Source organism: Branchiostoma floridae, chromosome 19, assembly GCF_000003815.2.
Source record: "Branchiostoma floridae strain S238N-H82 chromosome 19, Bfl_VNyyK, whole genome shotgun sequence".
NCBI lineage: Eukaryota > Metazoa > Chordata > Leptocardii > Amphioxiformes > Branchiostomatidae > Branchiostoma > Branchiostoma floridae.
Window position 1 is genome coordinate 15,428,791 of NC_049997.1, and position 15,946 is coordinate 15,444,736.

At 38.9% G+C, this 15,946-nt stretch overlaps 2 protein-coding genes across 17 annotated transcripts in view; one reads left to right on the forward strand and one right to left on the reverse strand.

The window, feature by feature from the left end:
• The window catches only part of LOC118406575 (cold shock domain-containing protein E1-like), a 36,416-nt gene extending 29,492 nt beyond the window's left edge, over nucleotides 1–6,924 (reverse strand). For all 13 annotated transcript variants that reach the window (XM_035806688.1, XM_035806689.1, XM_035806686.1 and 10 more), the window contains exons 1-4: nucleotides 6,815–6,924; nucleotides 4,212–4,313; nucleotides 1,349–1,577; nucleotides 651–885 (exon numbers count right to left, since the gene is read on the reverse strand). In XM_035806688.1, the coding sequence (XP_035662581.1) occupies nucleotides 651–885; nucleotides 1,349–1,369 (256 nt within the window). In that variant the 5' untranslated portion in view covers nucleotides 1,370–1,577; nucleotides 4,212–4,313; nucleotides 6,815–6,924. The remainder of the gene's footprint in view (nucleotides 1–650; nucleotides 886–1,348; nucleotides 1,578–4,211; nucleotides 4,314–6,814) is intronic.
• Nucleotides 6,925–7,017: 93 nt separating this feature from the next.
• LOC118406577 (protein arginine N-methyltransferase 3-like) lies at nucleotides 7,018–15,929 on the forward strand. Of its 4 annotated transcripts, none has more exons than XM_035806693.1 (15): nucleotides 7,018–7,349; nucleotides 7,940–8,194; nucleotides 8,702–8,751; nucleotides 8,945–9,053; nucleotides 9,645–9,819; nucleotides 10,341–10,494; nucleotides 11,232–11,297; nucleotides 12,052–12,173; nucleotides 12,313–12,412; nucleotides 12,820–12,898; nucleotides 13,363–13,550; nucleotides 13,853–13,939; nucleotides 14,228–14,278; nucleotides 14,511–14,598; nucleotides 15,184–15,929. In XM_035806693.1, exons 2-15 carry the CDS (start codon nucleotides 7,951–7,953, stop codon nucleotides 15,297–15,299), a joined length of 1,629 nt encoding a protein of 542 aa, XP_035662586.1. In that variant the 5' UTR covers nucleotides 7,018–7,349; nucleotides 7,940–7,950; the 3' UTR covers nucleotides 15,300–15,929. The 4 variants fall into 4 exon arrangements, with proteins under 4 accessions (XP_035662586.1, XP_035662585.1, XP_035662589.1 ...); XM_035806692.1 differs by having other exon boundaries at nucleotides 7,018–7,224; XM_035806696.1 differs by having other exon boundaries at nucleotides 7,019–7,349; nucleotides 7,997–8,194.
• Nucleotides 15,930–15,946: the final 17 nt, after the last annotated feature.

The following is a 15,946-nucleotide window of genomic DNA, read 5'->3' on the forward strand; positions in this document are numbered from 1 at the left end:
AATTCCAATTCAACAACAAGTCCTGACACTCATCTTAATGACACTCCATTTGTGGTGGCAATTTACTGACAGCTAATTTTGGCTTTTCACTTCTTTTCCTTCACATACATGTATTTACAATTAGGATGTTTTGCACTTGTGCAAAGAGTTGAATACATTAAACCATGGAGATCTTTCATGTTCAGTTTTCTAAATCAAGATCTGATTCTGATATGTGTAGCCTCATTACACAGAACAACTTATATAATAGCTTTTATGTAGTGGGGAAAAAAGTACAATACAATGCCAGTGAATAGCTACTAGCCTCAGTATAAGTTACAGAACATAAACTGATTGGACTGTGAGTCTGCAAGTTCTAGAAATTACATTTTCATTGGTAGATAAGCTGATGGCTGCAGGTCCCAGAGCCTCGTTTAATGTGATGGGCTACATTTTCAGATGTGGAAGTGGAGAGTCTGAGAGTAGAAGAAAGACTGATTGCAGCTGCAGAGTGTCCAGACCACTGCAGCAGCAGAACACAATGGACTTACTGTCACTACTACTACTCTTCTTTTTAGATGAACAATATGCTCAAGTCTCAAGCTATCTTCTGACAAAAGGCCAAAGCTAGTAGACTGTGTGACAGGGGCTTGACTACAAGTCCAGCTTACCTCCTGGTTTCATATTGTCCACATTTCCCTTATACTGGCTGTAGTGGAAGAACAGGCGAGCGTCGCGGTCACAGCACTGGATGAACCCGTAGGAGTGAAGAAGTTTCTCGATGATGCCCGTCTCCCGTACGCCGTTCACGCGCTGGTACACGGTGTCGAAGTTGGGTTGCGGAGAGTACATGGGTGACTGTGGGCTCTCCGGGCTGCTGTAGATTGCCACGGGTGACTGTGGAGTCTGAGAAAATGAAATATATGTTGTTGTACATGTCGCTGTATATGTTTGTGAAAATTGAAACTGTTCTCAAACCTGTTTAGCTAACTGAAAGCCTACTCTTCCTATGGTCTTGACAGAGAAGACAGACTCTACAGTATATACTATACAGCATATACAGTATATACTGATTTTGCATTGGGCTTTTAATCTCATAGCATTTTTGTCAAGTACAATAAACAGTGGACTTAATAAGGAAAATAACCATTTGAAGAGGAATACAAGTTGGAAGAGTGACAATAGCTGTCTTAATTTAAAATACAAAATGTAAACAACTGATTATAATTTTGAAAATTAACTGTGTTATTAAGTGTATATCAAATGGTCTTACCTTAATCAAACAGAATGCATAAATCAAGTAGCAGAGCTGTATATGTACAATGCATATGTTGGAAAGTTTGTGTAATAATTTTCAATCTCTTCTTACCTTCCACTGAGGATTGGCCATCTTTCAATCTCTTATGTGAACACAAAGGGCAGTGAGCGAGTCTTGTCTACGTTGTACTTGAGGATTCTCTGTCAGAGGAGTCAAAGTAGTCAGGAGAAGGTCCTGTACCAAACTGTGGGTGGAAAGTAGCACCCGCTCAGGAGAGGATGGTGTGTTTCCAGAGAGGAGGAGAGAGTTGCAGTTTCCGTTCTGAGACAGTAGTGTCTCCCTGGAAAACAGAAGAAAGAACAATGGTGTCATTTCTGAACAATTTTCTTCATGCTAATTAAGGTCATGTTGATTTTATTACATGGACTACATCCTCTGGGGACCCAAAAACTGATGCGAGCATGTGAATAAAAAAAAGTTTGACCCAAAAAAGTTGCCTTCACTATGAAATCTGAGTGGTCAGGAAGGTTGAACAAATAACTGAACACATAACTGAATATAGCAGTATACCAACCCAGGGTTCTCCCCAGAAATTTTTAACAGAATGGAGGAGGGTGCGAAGCACCCTAAGGCGACGTGCGTAGCGCGGCGCAGGGGGGTGGTCCAGGAGGGGGGGTTCCCCCCCTCCTGGGGTAGAAGCTGTTGTATTTTACCTTTTTCAAATACAAATGGAGGCCATTTCCTGGGAGTTAGCTTCACAACTACAGTTTCAACAAGGGAAGAGAAATCCTCAAGTCCAATCTTTCAAATCACACTAAAAAAACTCTTATGATAAAAGGCATAATATCATTTGTCTATGCCTCTGCATTATTAGTTGCCAGTTTGGTGGAAAGAAGAATGTTTTTCTTTTATTCATCCTCCCTCAGTACTCTCATCAGTATAGTAACTCTCATAATGTCCTAATTTTTCCGTCCCAAATTTATATTAATGTACTGCATATTTTCCCCCCAAAAAATTAAAGCAATAAACATATCCAAAAGTCTCCACTTAAATGATAAATTTTACATGTGGTCCCAGGGTCTAAATCAGATGACAAAAATGTGTTTTGGGCTAGCCACAACAACCAAATAGTGTAAACTTTAAATAATCAACTTAAGTCTTTGCAACATAGCTGTCATTTATTCCCTAGATTTTGTGCCTTCCCCCTGCAGCAAAATTACACTACTATTATTGTTTAATTCATAGAGAATTAAAATATTTGCTTTGAGAAATGCGTTGTAAGAACCCCTCAGAATTGCAACATCACTAGCCAATGGTTACAAGAACAAGGATATCATGTTACCTGTGGTGCCAGGCAGACTGGGGAGATGTGGCCTATTTCTTGGAAAAAGCAGCACACTCTATGTTGGGGGGAGGAGACTTTTTCTTTCAAAATACATTCATGGTACAATTAATAAAATAAGATTATGATTTACTCTAATTCATAGCCTTTGAGATACTTATTGACTTCTTGATGTGCACTATGAATTTAAACTTTTCTGACAAAGTTTTAATGGTTGTTGAAAAAAGATATTCCCCTTACTTGAAGTGAGCTCTTCCGTGGGAAGTGAGCTTTGGCGGGAATGCCATGCCAGGAGTAACGTAACTTCTACGTTAATTGTCAAGGAAGAATCGGGACTTTTTGAAGCTCTAAACTTGATTGTGGTAGGATTTAAAATATTCTGAAATATTTGGAGAGTAATACAGTTTCTATTGATGAAATACATGTGGTGTTGTTGCTATGTTATCATTGGGAAAAGATCGTTTTCACAATGTAAACATGGGGGAGGGCAAGGTTGTTTACATGCAAAATTTTGACACATTGATTGCGTTTCTTTGTAGTATCATAGCGGGATAGGTCATTGTGTTTCAATTATCGGCAATTCACAAGTTTTTGCAGACAAAGGCCAGGGCAAACAATTGGTAAAATCCACGCCACTTGGCCAAAATGTACCAAGTTTGGGGCAAAATTACCAGGGAAAACTTGGGGAAACATAAAAAGAAATTGCAACTTTGAAAATCAACAGCCTGGCGGGCGGACAAGGACAGCCTGGCGGGCCGCCACTCAATCATCCTTTACGGAGATCCCTGCAACCAATCATTCTTCTTTTTGTCCTTTCACATCTTCTTTGACCTTGGCATATTCTATGACATTAGTAAACGTTTTGCGTTATATGCTTTTGCAATACCCTGCATGTATTTGCTTATTTTGACACTGCTTTTTTATTATTTGCTTTATGGCCGAAAACCCTTCTTAAATTTTTCGAAACGGTTGAAAATTGGTCGGAAATTGATGCCTGCGCGGATGTCATTAATATTATCAAATCAACATGGCCTAACTCAGGCCAATATATCTCCATGTCTAACACTTGCCAGAGGAGGAACAACAGATGACAAAGCAGATAGCAAATACCTCCACATACGGCCATGATAAGGCCAAGATGTGAAAGAACAAACTGAAGAATCCAATGTTAGGTTTGCTTACTTGCTTAAGTCAAGTCCATCTGGTACAGTATAGTACCATGTTCTGTGTGTTCAGTCATTTGTTCAACTTTCCTGACCACTCACATTTCATCATAATGGAGGCAATTTTGTTTGCCAAGCTTATTTGCGCACACACTTTTGGGGCTCCCAAAGGATGTCATCCTACTAAATCACTGTCATACCAACAAGATTGAAACTTTTCCATGCCTCCTGAGTGTTGTATTAAACACACATTCTTCCAAAAGACTACTTCACAAGACAGATTCAGAAGGACAAATGTATCTATATAATATATCATTATGTATATCTTAGAGTCTTGCACTGAGACATGATACATACACATATTCCTAACTGCTTGCACGTGCCAATTTTCCTAACAATCTTTTATATGCGTGTATATTTCACAGATCTGCAAGATGCTATCACTCATGAGATGGTAGCATTTTCCTACCTGTTCCTGGTTCCTTGCTGGCACCGTGTGGTGTGCGTTTCTGTGTGGGCAGGTTCTGCTTATTCCTTTAGGAGGGGGGTAGCTTAGAGGTTGCTTGACATGCTGCGGACACAGAGCAAAATCACACAGTCACTGAAGTTAACGTCACATAATGTATGAAGGATTCTCTTCTCAATAACAAGATAAACATCAGAAATTTTGTTTTGCCTAACTAGTAACACTTACACTGACAGCAGTTTTGTACTGTAGGTACAGGCTGCACAAGACCGGACTGTAGGCATAACTTTAAATTCACTCATGCTGCCTGGGATAGACCCCTACTCTTTACGAAAAGTGTAGTGGGCTGACCTGGCCGTGAAATCTTTTACCGTATTTTTATGTGCCCAAGGTGTGGCTGCATTTGTTACTCAGCCTTGTCAGAAACTTTTAAAGTAGTACTAGTAGGCTAATATCTGAAAGTAGCAGGGAAGCTGCTTTGCGGCTTGCAGCGAGCCACGAAGTGGCGAGCGGGGGGTAGGTACGGGAGGGGGGTTGCCCCCCTCCTGTAGGGGGGGGGTTTGGGGGGCCTCCCCCAGGAAAAATTTGTAAATTTAGACCCCTAAACATGGTTTTTGGTGTATTCTGGGCAACTTTTCTTGTCAGCTTATATATTGGAATTAACCTCTACCATTTTGTGAAAGAATCCATCCACAATCAGGCATGTTGTGTTTCTAGTTATAGTCCAGAAAATAGTCACAGGCACACAGAGCTAGGCCCATGCACTCAAAGGTCCAGATATTAGAACTCCGCCTCCTTGGAGGTGTGGTGGCAGTGTCTGCTGCAAGCTCAGATAATGTAAACAACAGAGAAAACCTAATACACATGTGGGACATTCGTCAAAATGACAGTTTTCAGATCCCCGAAGACCCACGTAAGCTATTAGAAAACTGCCAGAGATTTATTAAGACAAATTGCTGGGGGATTTTGTAACAAAAGTAGGCGGCTTAAAAATGTAAAGTAGGCGGGGAAAATAGCCGGCTGCCGGCTGGATTTGACAAGGCTGGTACTGTATTGGCCATGGATCACATAGAACTTTAGAACTAGAAGATTAAAAACTTATGCCAAGATATTGATTCTATTTATGCACAATTTGATTCATTAAGCATCCCCTGTGACTGCTGTGGACTGGTGTGTCTGTCCCGCATAGGACTGACTAGCCATCAACGAGCATGTGGCCGACGTGGACCAAACCCCTAGATGATCTTCGTTCGCGAAGTCAAGCCAAGAAGAAGAAGACTTATCTTTTAAATACACAATCCTTGATGACCTTTTTCTTACATTGGTATGAATTTGTTAAATGGACTACAGTATTTTACAGTATATGTCTTTATCATTGTGATGCAAATGAAACATCCTAATGTTTATTTATTGTAGGCAACTTTAGATACAATGACAAATGCAAACACTTCACTTAAAAACATGTAGGCTGAAATGTTTTTGATAAAGCAGCAAGTTACTTTTGGCTGAAAAATAGTCATGGCTTAGTACCATCATTATCAACCCAGGTTTGTGGCATTCAAAAAATTTGTTTTTCCTGGAACTATCATGGAGAGGAACTCTTGCCTCAAAATCATGTAAGGTTGAGACATTCTCACTATAGCTTTACACAATGTTAACACTTAGATGTACAAAGGCAAGGTGTGACATGTCCTTCAGTATGTATCTAGCTGCTGTCATACCGTGTGCCTGCGAAGGATAGCTATACGGACTATAAAGATACAGAAATCTGGGCAAAAATCATTCAGCACCTGACGGAGCCTGCCTGACGTGAAATTTGAGTGTGCAATTTACACAGTTACTGGTTTGTCACTGCAGATGTAAATGTAGACTGTGTTGGTGCCATTCACAACTTGATTGACAGGTGCAAGTGCCGACATCCTGACCCTGATGGTTGGTGTATTACGTCAATCGTTATCAGTCCCTGTCCCTCAACCTATCAGGACACACCGTCCATTGTGAAACACGCACACTGTTGAAAACAAAGGCTTATTTGTTGTGTATACCATTACATTTTACCAATACTGGTAGCGACTTTTCCTCAAAGGCCGCAGACAGAATGTATCGATCGAATCTCAGTACATGTCTTCCAGTCAGCTGAAATTTTGCCTCCTTTCTACACGTTCTTGTCAAATATTTTGGTCAGGCGAGTTTTTACCGGATGTCACTTTAAATTTTCTATACCTCGTGCTAGCTGGCCGTTTCTACGGCCAGTTTGGCCAACTTTCCAGTTTAGGCTTGGCTTTATTTCTGGGACAACTCTATTAGGATAACCACACTTCATCACGTATTACCCTTCCGGTAGACCGCAGTGCCCATGACTTTCCTTCCTCATAGTCATAATGCGCAACAACGAAAAATGGTGATGAGAGAGACTGTCGTCTGATGTGAAAAAAGGGCTGTGTCTCGCAATTTTCACCGGCTGTTTTCTCCCCCGTAACAAAAATTCTGACCGAAATATTTCTCACATAAGATCCTTGGAGTCTTCTCTACGTAAGAAACTAAGTGTTGGTGACATTTTCGGCTGATTTTTTGTCAGAATTTGAAGAAAATTGCTCGATTCTTACCCCAACACCGCACAGCACAGCAGCGCCGCCACCGCCGCACAGCACCTTGGGATAAAATTGCAACTCTCGCGAGAATTTGTCTAGATCATACCAAATCTCTATTGTTTGGGGACAATGGGTGTTTGAAAACTTATTTATCATCAATATTAATGATAATAATGACAATTAATGATGGAAATCACAGATGATTAGCTATTCAAGTATTAAATTATTGATTTTATTCATCAATCTATCTTTTAAATGGTTATTTTTAAAGAAAATTTACCCCTACTGTTGAAATGGGATTTCCAGGAAGTGACTAGAGGTAGAGACCATGTGCTGATCACTGATCACTGATATTGCGACATTTGTGGATCGATTTAAACCGGTTATACTTTGACTAGCTGGTTATCGATTAGCTGGCTATACTGGTACGTTGCACTGTTCAGTTTTACTTCAGTATTTTGTGCTGAGCAAAGCTGAATGTACTGCAATTATAAATGATAATTTGCTTGCTTCATACTGAGTGTATGATTCAATATTGCACTTTTTGCAGGTAAGTGACAAATATGTTGTGTTTGTAAAATGTTTAAGACATTGAACCTGGAACTGATCGAAATGAGATGACATTATTATAAAAGGTTGCAATTACAGCCTTACACAATGTTCAAAACAAAGAATCCAGTCAACACTTTGGTATGAAAGTTTTTTTTTTACTATTACTATTAGGTCATGATAAGTGCAACCTCGAGCTCCTTGATAAGAGAGAGTTACAAAGTAAACAATTTTGATATTATATCTCCATTTATTGATACCATAATTATTAGGTTGAGTAGTCTACTCTACTTCAAGGATGGTTGGCATTCATGCATCTACTAGCATAAAGTAGTCAGACAGCTCTAAATTTCTTAGAAATAGCATACTCAAACAGCAAGTGTTACAGTTAATCATAACATGTAATAACGAATACATTTGTATTTGCATGCACACATATTTTTGTACAGTTGACAAATACAACAAACAAATTTACAACTGTAAGGCATATTACTTTAGAGAGAGCAGATCAGCAAAGCCATTGGAGTACACTAAATAAATGTCTTAAGTGATAGAAGTGCAATAATTGATATTCATGTATATTCTTCTCAGTATCGTAAAACATGGGTGACTCTGGAGACAGTATGGGAACCACTTCTGAATCTGCAGTTTCAGAATCAGATGCCATGGATTGTCCCAGCCTGGAGGGGTCTGATGACTCGGACTGGGAGGAATGTGATGATGACGAATCAGAAGGCAGCGTTCTCTGCCTGTTCTGCATGGAAGAACTCGTGTCAGCAGAAGATGTGTTTCAGCACTGCAATACAGAACATCAGTTTAATGTACAGAAATTTGTCATCAAAAATAGTGAGTACTACATTTTAATTTCCACCTGGTCATTAAGAGTAAAGCATGTAAAGATAGGAACTTCCCCGGTGACATGAAGAGAAAGATATAAGAGATTGGTGATACCCTTATGTTTAGACACACCAATGTTCAGATGCCTACAAGACAATGACACCACTATGTACCAACACCCCTAATAGTATGTTCCAACACCCCTATGTTAATCCTATGTCGGAACATGGGGGTGTTGAAACATAGCAGTGTACAACCATAGATGTGCCAGAATCCCAGAACATGGAAGTGTCAGAACATAATGGCTTTTTTCCCCAGGAAATTAGCCATTGTCAATATATTCAAATATCTTATTGTATAACGTCATATTAGAAATTTCAGTGCTTTGTCTTCATCTCAAAAAGTCCTAGCCCTACCTATTTTTCCCAAGCACCAGTTTTGAATTTACAATTGAATGTAATGTTGATATTTCACTTTCATTTCTTATTCTGTTGTCTTTTTAATTTTCTGTTGCAGACTTGGACATGTACGGTTACATCAAGTTCATCAACTACATACGCAGTGAGGTAAAATAACCTTACTAGTAATATTTGTACCAGGTGCTACTTTCTATGAGAAGCTGTCTTCAATGAGATAGCAAAATGCTCCTGATTTCCTTCACCTAAAAGTTTTAACAGTTGTTATGATGTTATAGTAACATTGACAATACTGGAGACAGTTTGTGCTGATAGTTTCAGGCTTTTTCTTGTCCTTTTTCAGAAACCTCCTCCAACAGGTATCAGTGAATCTCCCCCAGGTACAGAGGCACCTTGGGACAGTGACCAATATTTACAACCAGTCCTACAAGATGACCCCCTCCTCTTCTATGGTGAGATTTGTGTAATACACCGATAGCTGGGTGGTTATGTAATAAGAGGGGTACTAGCTGTTCTTCCATTTTTCTTTGGGAATACCGTAAGACGAGAGTTCATCACTTAGGGAGTATTGTAAGAAGTACGGATGGACAACAAGAAAACACATCTGGACCCTTTTGATTCTTGAACTCAACTGAAGTTTATTTCAAACGTTTGAACAGTTCAAATGCAGCACCTTCGAATAGGCACTAATGTCGCTATTTGACGTCAAACAGACAATCCCATTCGCAGGTGTGGATGTCAAACGACCGCAATCTATTAGAATATTACTCCACCCACTGTGTCTAAACAACAATGCAACGCAATGTCATCCATTCTCAGACCTTTACCATTCCAGGTAGCAACTTATAGTAGCTATAGTACAATGCTAAGCATTCTTTTAACACTAAGGCATACACGGATCAAATTTTCTACAACCCTTGTCGCCTTCTTCAGGATCAATAATGACCAATCACTTTCAACAGAGTTCCAGACACAGTATAGTACTAGTAGTCTGATATGATATTCCATTTTAAGTTTAGCTCCTCTACTGACATTACATTTAGATGTGGAGGAGTGGACCAATCAGGCTCCTGTTACTATGGAGACAGAAGAGAGTGACATCACATTGCCATCACAACAGTACAGAGCTTTACTGGAGAGACTGCATCAAGCTGAGGCCAGGTCAGAGGTCACTGAGGGGCAGCTGCACGATGCACTGAAGGACATTGATCGTCTCAGGTACTTTAAACTTCAAGCCGCTGAGGCAGCATTTCAGCACCAGCTTTATATTCACTGTATAAAGTTTTATATTTCCAAGAAAGCCCCTCTTTGTAGCATTTTGGGGGCACTGAGATTTAGTCGTCGAGCAAATGCTTCCTTGTATTAGTTTGTGATACGTTGAGCCCTGTCACCAAATCATGCATACTTTAGGCATTTTCGGTGGTTCCGCACCATCAGGGATTGAGGGAAAAGTATTCTTACGATTTTTTCATTTTTCTTCACTACTACTTTTTTTGTGTGCAGCGGCCTTGGAAAATGAGCCAAAAAGAGCAGTTTTTGGGTTAAGAATTGCTTGTAATAAATCAAACCTTTCCACAGAAAATGTCAACTGAGCCTATTGGTCAGTGGCGCAACCTACTGGATACATTGAATTGTCCTGAAAACCATGTTTAGAGAAAGATTCAGACTGGCCCACAATTGTAAAAAAAACTCAGAAACAAGACCATAACAACTACTAGTAATCATATCTATATCCACAGACAAACAGCAAAAACCTTCATCTTGTCAGACCAGTCCAAAGACCAGCATGCCTTGCAGCCTTCCCATGGTGCAGTTGCACAGTTGAGGGAAGATGAGGATGCTGCTTACTTCAGTTCGTACTCTCACTTCAGCATCCACATGGACATGTTACAGGTCTGGACTTGATTAAATGCTAGTTCACCTTTATCTGTGAGGTAACCTATAACTGTTCACTCACTCACTTACTCACTCACTATCCATTGTTTGATTATACTGCTGCTGGGATCCCTGACGCAGGGGTAGGCTGCAGTCGGCTTTAAGGGATATCAAGTCGATGGACGGTAGTTTCGAATTGGAATATTTAAAAATATTACAGTTTGAAACCACTGTCTGTCGACATGATATCCCTTAATACCTAGTATTCTTAAAAGCAACAGATATAGGTTACCCGGTGGATAGAAATGAACTAACGTAACAGAAACTGCCACAAATAGTTTTGTTAAATATCATGCTGAAGAAATGGTCAAAATTTCTTCTTTTCTAGAAAATAGAGGGAAATTTGCTGCCACAACCAAATACAATAGGATCATCTTAACTAGATAAGTTTTAGTATCACCTGCTGTAAGATGTGCATCAGATCAGCATCAATTGCAGTAAGGTTAGGTGTGACAGGTTGTTTAGTGTAATATAACCAGCTGCTGCCGCACCGCATGCCTGTGAAGCTGATGTGTTACGTCAAAAGGCGGTCATATTGACTATATAGATTATAATACTCCTGGTAGTTAATACTACCAGTAGTTTAGATACACATCCAGGTTACATAGAATATTTCATTGCAGCAGCTTATGTATTACATGACAGGAAAGAAATTAACCTTCTGACTTATGACCTTGTCTTCATATCCTGACTAGGACAAGGTGCGGACAGAGAGCTACAGGGATTTCATCACGACCAACCAGCATCTTTTCAAGGACAAGGTATTACCTCAAGAACTTGATTATTATACAACACAAATGTAGTACTAATCTTGTAGAGAAGGTCAAAGTCTGATGAGTGATGACACATTGTATAGCAGTACAAACAGTTCTATGGATGTCCCTGTAGTTCAACTGGTAGTGACTGTCATAGTTGAGCTCCTGGTTCCAATCAGTCAGTAAATGAGAGACCCTGGTTTCAGTCCTTTGGTCAGGACATCTTGTTGGAGGCTGTAAAAAATTTGGGACGTATAATGAGGGTCCCATATATGAGGAGGTGCCTCAAGCACGTTGAAAGGGCAAGGGCTAGTAGCAACCCTGCCTGTAAAAATGTACCATGGTACAGAAAAGGCGAGGAAACTTACTGATGACATATGTGCCACTAGACCCTACAATTGTCACAGCAACAACAGCAACAACAACAATTGGTTTCTGCCCCAACCATTGTTCCATTGTTCCAGGTTCATTGTTCCAGAACAAGGAAAAATAGTGAAAATGATGTTCCAATACAAACGTTTTTGGTATCAGTTATGCTCTAGAACAAAACCTCATAGAACTGGAATGTGGGATCACAAACAATTGATGCTGAGTTTTAGAGAAAAACTTTGAGACCAACTCTCCAAACAATGTTTATAAGTTATCTTGATCAAGGAGGCTATTGGCAGATAACCTCCTTGAACTCACCAAGTGACACAATTCGGGAAAAAGAATTAAGAAAAAAAAATTGATCCTTGGGTTGATACAAATGTGTTTTCAGGTGGTCCTAGATGTTGGATGTGGAACAGGTATTCTCTCCATGTTTGCTGCCAGAGCTGGAGCAAGTCAGGTGATCGCTGTAGACCAATCAGAGATCATCTACAAAGCCATGGATATTGTCAGGTATTATCTGTGAACATTTCTTTTTGCCATCCAAAACTTTTAGCTCATCCCTTTTGTTCAGTAATCAAACACTATTACTTTCTTTGTTAAAAATGTGCCAAAAATCAGAACAAGGTTGTTTTTTTCTCTGTTCTTTCAGAGAAAATAATCTCAATCATGTCATAAAGCTGATAAAAGGTCGGGTGGAGGACATTCAACTACCAGTTGAGAAGGTCGATGTAATCATCTCAGAGTGGATGGTGAGTTGATGTACATTTATTACCGAAATAACAAGTAAAAAATCCTGGGTCCCAGCCATGCCCCAAAATAGCCCGGTAGCTGCAGGTTGTTTCACTAGGCCACATAGATGCCTAAAAGTGCAGAAAAACAGCCTGTATACTATGCTGAGAGGCCACTTTTTCAAAATGGGAACGTAGCATTTAAGTAGTAGTAGGGTACCCAGCAGAATCATGAGTGATGAAGTTACTTGAAAGTTTTGATCTCTTTTTGTGTGTAGTCATAGACCATAGTAATGAAAACAAATGTTGTTTTATCAAGGAGGTCCCTTTTTGACCTCCTTGGTTGGTAATATAAAACATCTGATATCTTGTTGCTGCACTTAGGAAGTGGTGCATCTGTGCTTACTTATGTGTTTGTGTTTTGCCAGGGTTATTTCCTGCTGTTTGAGTCTATGTTAGACACAGTTCTGTATGCTCGGGACCGATGGCTGGCTCCTGGTGGCTCAGGTAAACACTTTTATCTTATTGTGTTTCAAATCAAAGCAGAATACTTCTGTAGAAATAGGACTTGATGATGACAGTCAAGTAGGGTACATTTTGTTGAATTTTGAAATGAGATGTGATATTCTTTAACAATATCACTATTTGTTTTTCATCACTTGGTCAAAAGGATGAAATGGAGACTGCTGTTGATGAAGTGATGTTGTGTGTTCATATTTATTTGACCACTATCTCAGTAGAGTGGAAGTAAGTAAGATGGTGTCACTACAAAGGTTATGATCAGAAGGGACAGGAAGTACAATTCAGAGATGATAGGATTAGCGGTACTTGTTAGGCAGACATGACAGACAGTCTAGGTCATGAGGTCAATGGAAGTGCCTCTTATTCCACAAGGTGGTAATGTTTGGGGTCTGCCGGTCTGTGTTTATACACACTTGATATTTATCAATTTCTATTCTATCCCGGTGCAGTTTACCCTGACAGATGTACGATCAGTCTGATTGCGATTGGCGACACAAAAATGCACAGCAACCGAGTTGCCTTCTGGGACGACGTCTATGGCTTCAAGATGACCTGTATGAGGTCAGATGTCACCAAGGAGGGGTCAGTTGAGGAAATTGACCCAGAAACTGTGATGTCGGAGCCTTCTCTCATCAAGGTATACAACTATCTACAATTCGACTTCTGAAAAACGAAATGATATAAAATCTTTAAAAAAGATATCTCTAGACCGATTTAACATTGAACAAACTATAATTGTAACATTAAGATCCTGTACAATTTATATTTAAATTGGTGCAAATATCATCCTACTGGGTAGAGTGCTTGCATTACATTCAGAATTCATAGGTTCAAACCCCTTATAAGCCATTTTTCACATTGAGACTTTGATTGAGTACTTCCTTTAGAAGGAGTTTTATACAACTATGTATATCTAACAATATCATAATTTCCTAACAGATGGTTGACTGCTGTTCAGTGTCGGTAGCTGAGTTGGATTTTACAGCAGACTTCAGTTTAAAGGCAACAAGAGATGGGACATGCACGGTAGGTACAAATGGTCAATTCAATGACAATGAAAATTTTTCCATACTAGGCAAACATGTAATCAAGTCAGACACAAAATTTGGCATTTGACAGAATAAGGAAAATTAGAAAGTATATTTTTCACAAATTAAATTACAATATACTGGGTTTCCAGAAATCTAAATTAATCTGTTATACGAGCATAACTTAATTGTAGGAAGTGTCTATTTGTGAGATCTACTTGCTATCGTACCAGAGCAATGTATTCAGCTATGTAACTTACATCATTTTCACTTTCTTTTTGCACAGGGTATTGGTGGCTACTTTGATATCGTGTTTGAGAAGGACTGCACAAATAAAGTAAGGCAGCACTTTAATAAAATAATGATAAATAAACCTTAAAGTTATTAAAATAAAATGTGTTCATAAAAATAATTATATAAGCTCACATGAATGGATGACAGCAAAAGAATGACCAACTGCACTTTCTTACCCTTTTTTATAATTTTTATAATCTCTAGTGCTAGATTTTTTATATATTTTTAAAACCAAAATCTAGTGGATTTACAGTAACTGTTTTTCCCTATTACAGGTATACTTCTCCACTGCACCTAACTGCATGAAAACACACTGGAAACAAACTCTGTTTCTACTGGAGAAACCAGTGGACATGAAACAAGGTAACTTCTTTCTTTGAGCTAGTTCCCCTTTTTGGTGGTTTATCTGACCTTATTTACTACATTAGGCATAAAATTGAAGTTACATTAGGCCATGTTGATTCAATTATATCCAATCACCAGACATTTACTTCTGAAAGAGACAAAACAAACAGACAGAAAATGAGCTAATGCACTAATGCCATAGAATCTCAAAGTAATTAACTTTGAGATTCTATGGCAATAGTGCATAGTCCACAAAAAAGGTGTAAAAGACCAAAACTGAAGAATATATTGTACCACACTCTGTTTGTTTGTTTGTTGGTATTTGTTCAACCTTCCTGACTGCTTAGATTTCTTCATGAAGGCAACTTTTTTCCAAACTTATCTTATTTTAGCATGCTCAATGCAAAAAGTTGTCAGATGTATGCATACACATTCCACAATGGTAATTTGTTATAGATTATGTTATTGCAGTTTTCTTATCTATGTATCTTGCATATTTGTTAGCCATATCATTCACTTAGTATGACTGTCATGACTGTATGATTCATGATTAAAAGAATCAATATGAATTTTTTATATTTCATATTTCTTTTTATATTACAGGAGACCTTCTGAGTGGAAAAATCTCTGTTAAAAAGAACAAGAAAGACCCAAGAGCTCTTGTTATCAGAATAGAAATAGCAAACGCTGGTCAAGTGTTAGATTTCCAGTTGCAATAACCCTTTTCATCTTAATTTCTTATGAGATAGTAGCATATAGTTAACTTGCCCTATCAATAAGATAATGTTTTCAATTATTTTCACAATTATTCTATTTTATTCAGACATGTTCTGCTATGGTTCCATTTGCATCTGTGCCAAAAGTATGTCCTGGTGCACTGCCGGATACTGGGGGGTACCTCTTGGTGTTTTCAAGTTCATGTGTACGTTATAACATCTATTTGTCCCAGGTCCCTGGTTGATTTTAACTGCGAGTTAAAAAATCCAGGGCCCAGCCATGTCCTAGAATTGCTAGGCAGCTTCAGGGTGTCCCATGGGGTCATGCTAGAAAGTGCAGAAAAACAGCCACATGAGGGGCCACTTGTTCCCAATGGGACCATACGACATATAACACTACAAAGTGCCAATGAAGAACATTAGTTTTAATGCTAAATGATGTCAAGAAAGTTAAAAGTGGATTCCACTGGAGTTTGTGCCGATGTGGTATAGTGTAAAATAAGAAAGCTATTAAAGTAGCAGTAATTCAAATTATTGTGACTTCTATTGATATTATGATAGAAATTCGTACTAACCAGCATTACTTCTGTAATTTGTCAGGTAATAAAAAAAAAAGAATGAGAAGAAAATCAATTACCGTAGTTGGCGAT

Excerpts from the sequence above, each read along its gene's own strand:
- LOC118406577 (XM_035806693.1), top strand. The coding sequence starts at position 7,951 with ATGGGTGACTCTGGAGACAGTATGGGAACCACTTCTGAATCTGCAGTT. Across the intron at positions 8,195-8,701 it reads GAAATTTGTCATCAAAAATA|ACTTGGACATGTACGGTTAC; the intron begins GTGAGTACTACA and ends TTTCTGTTGCAG. Across the intron at positions 12,899-13,362 it reads GCTGGCTCCTGGTGGCTCAG|TTTACCCTGACAGATGTACG; the intron begins GTAAACACTTTT and ends ATCCCGGTGCAG.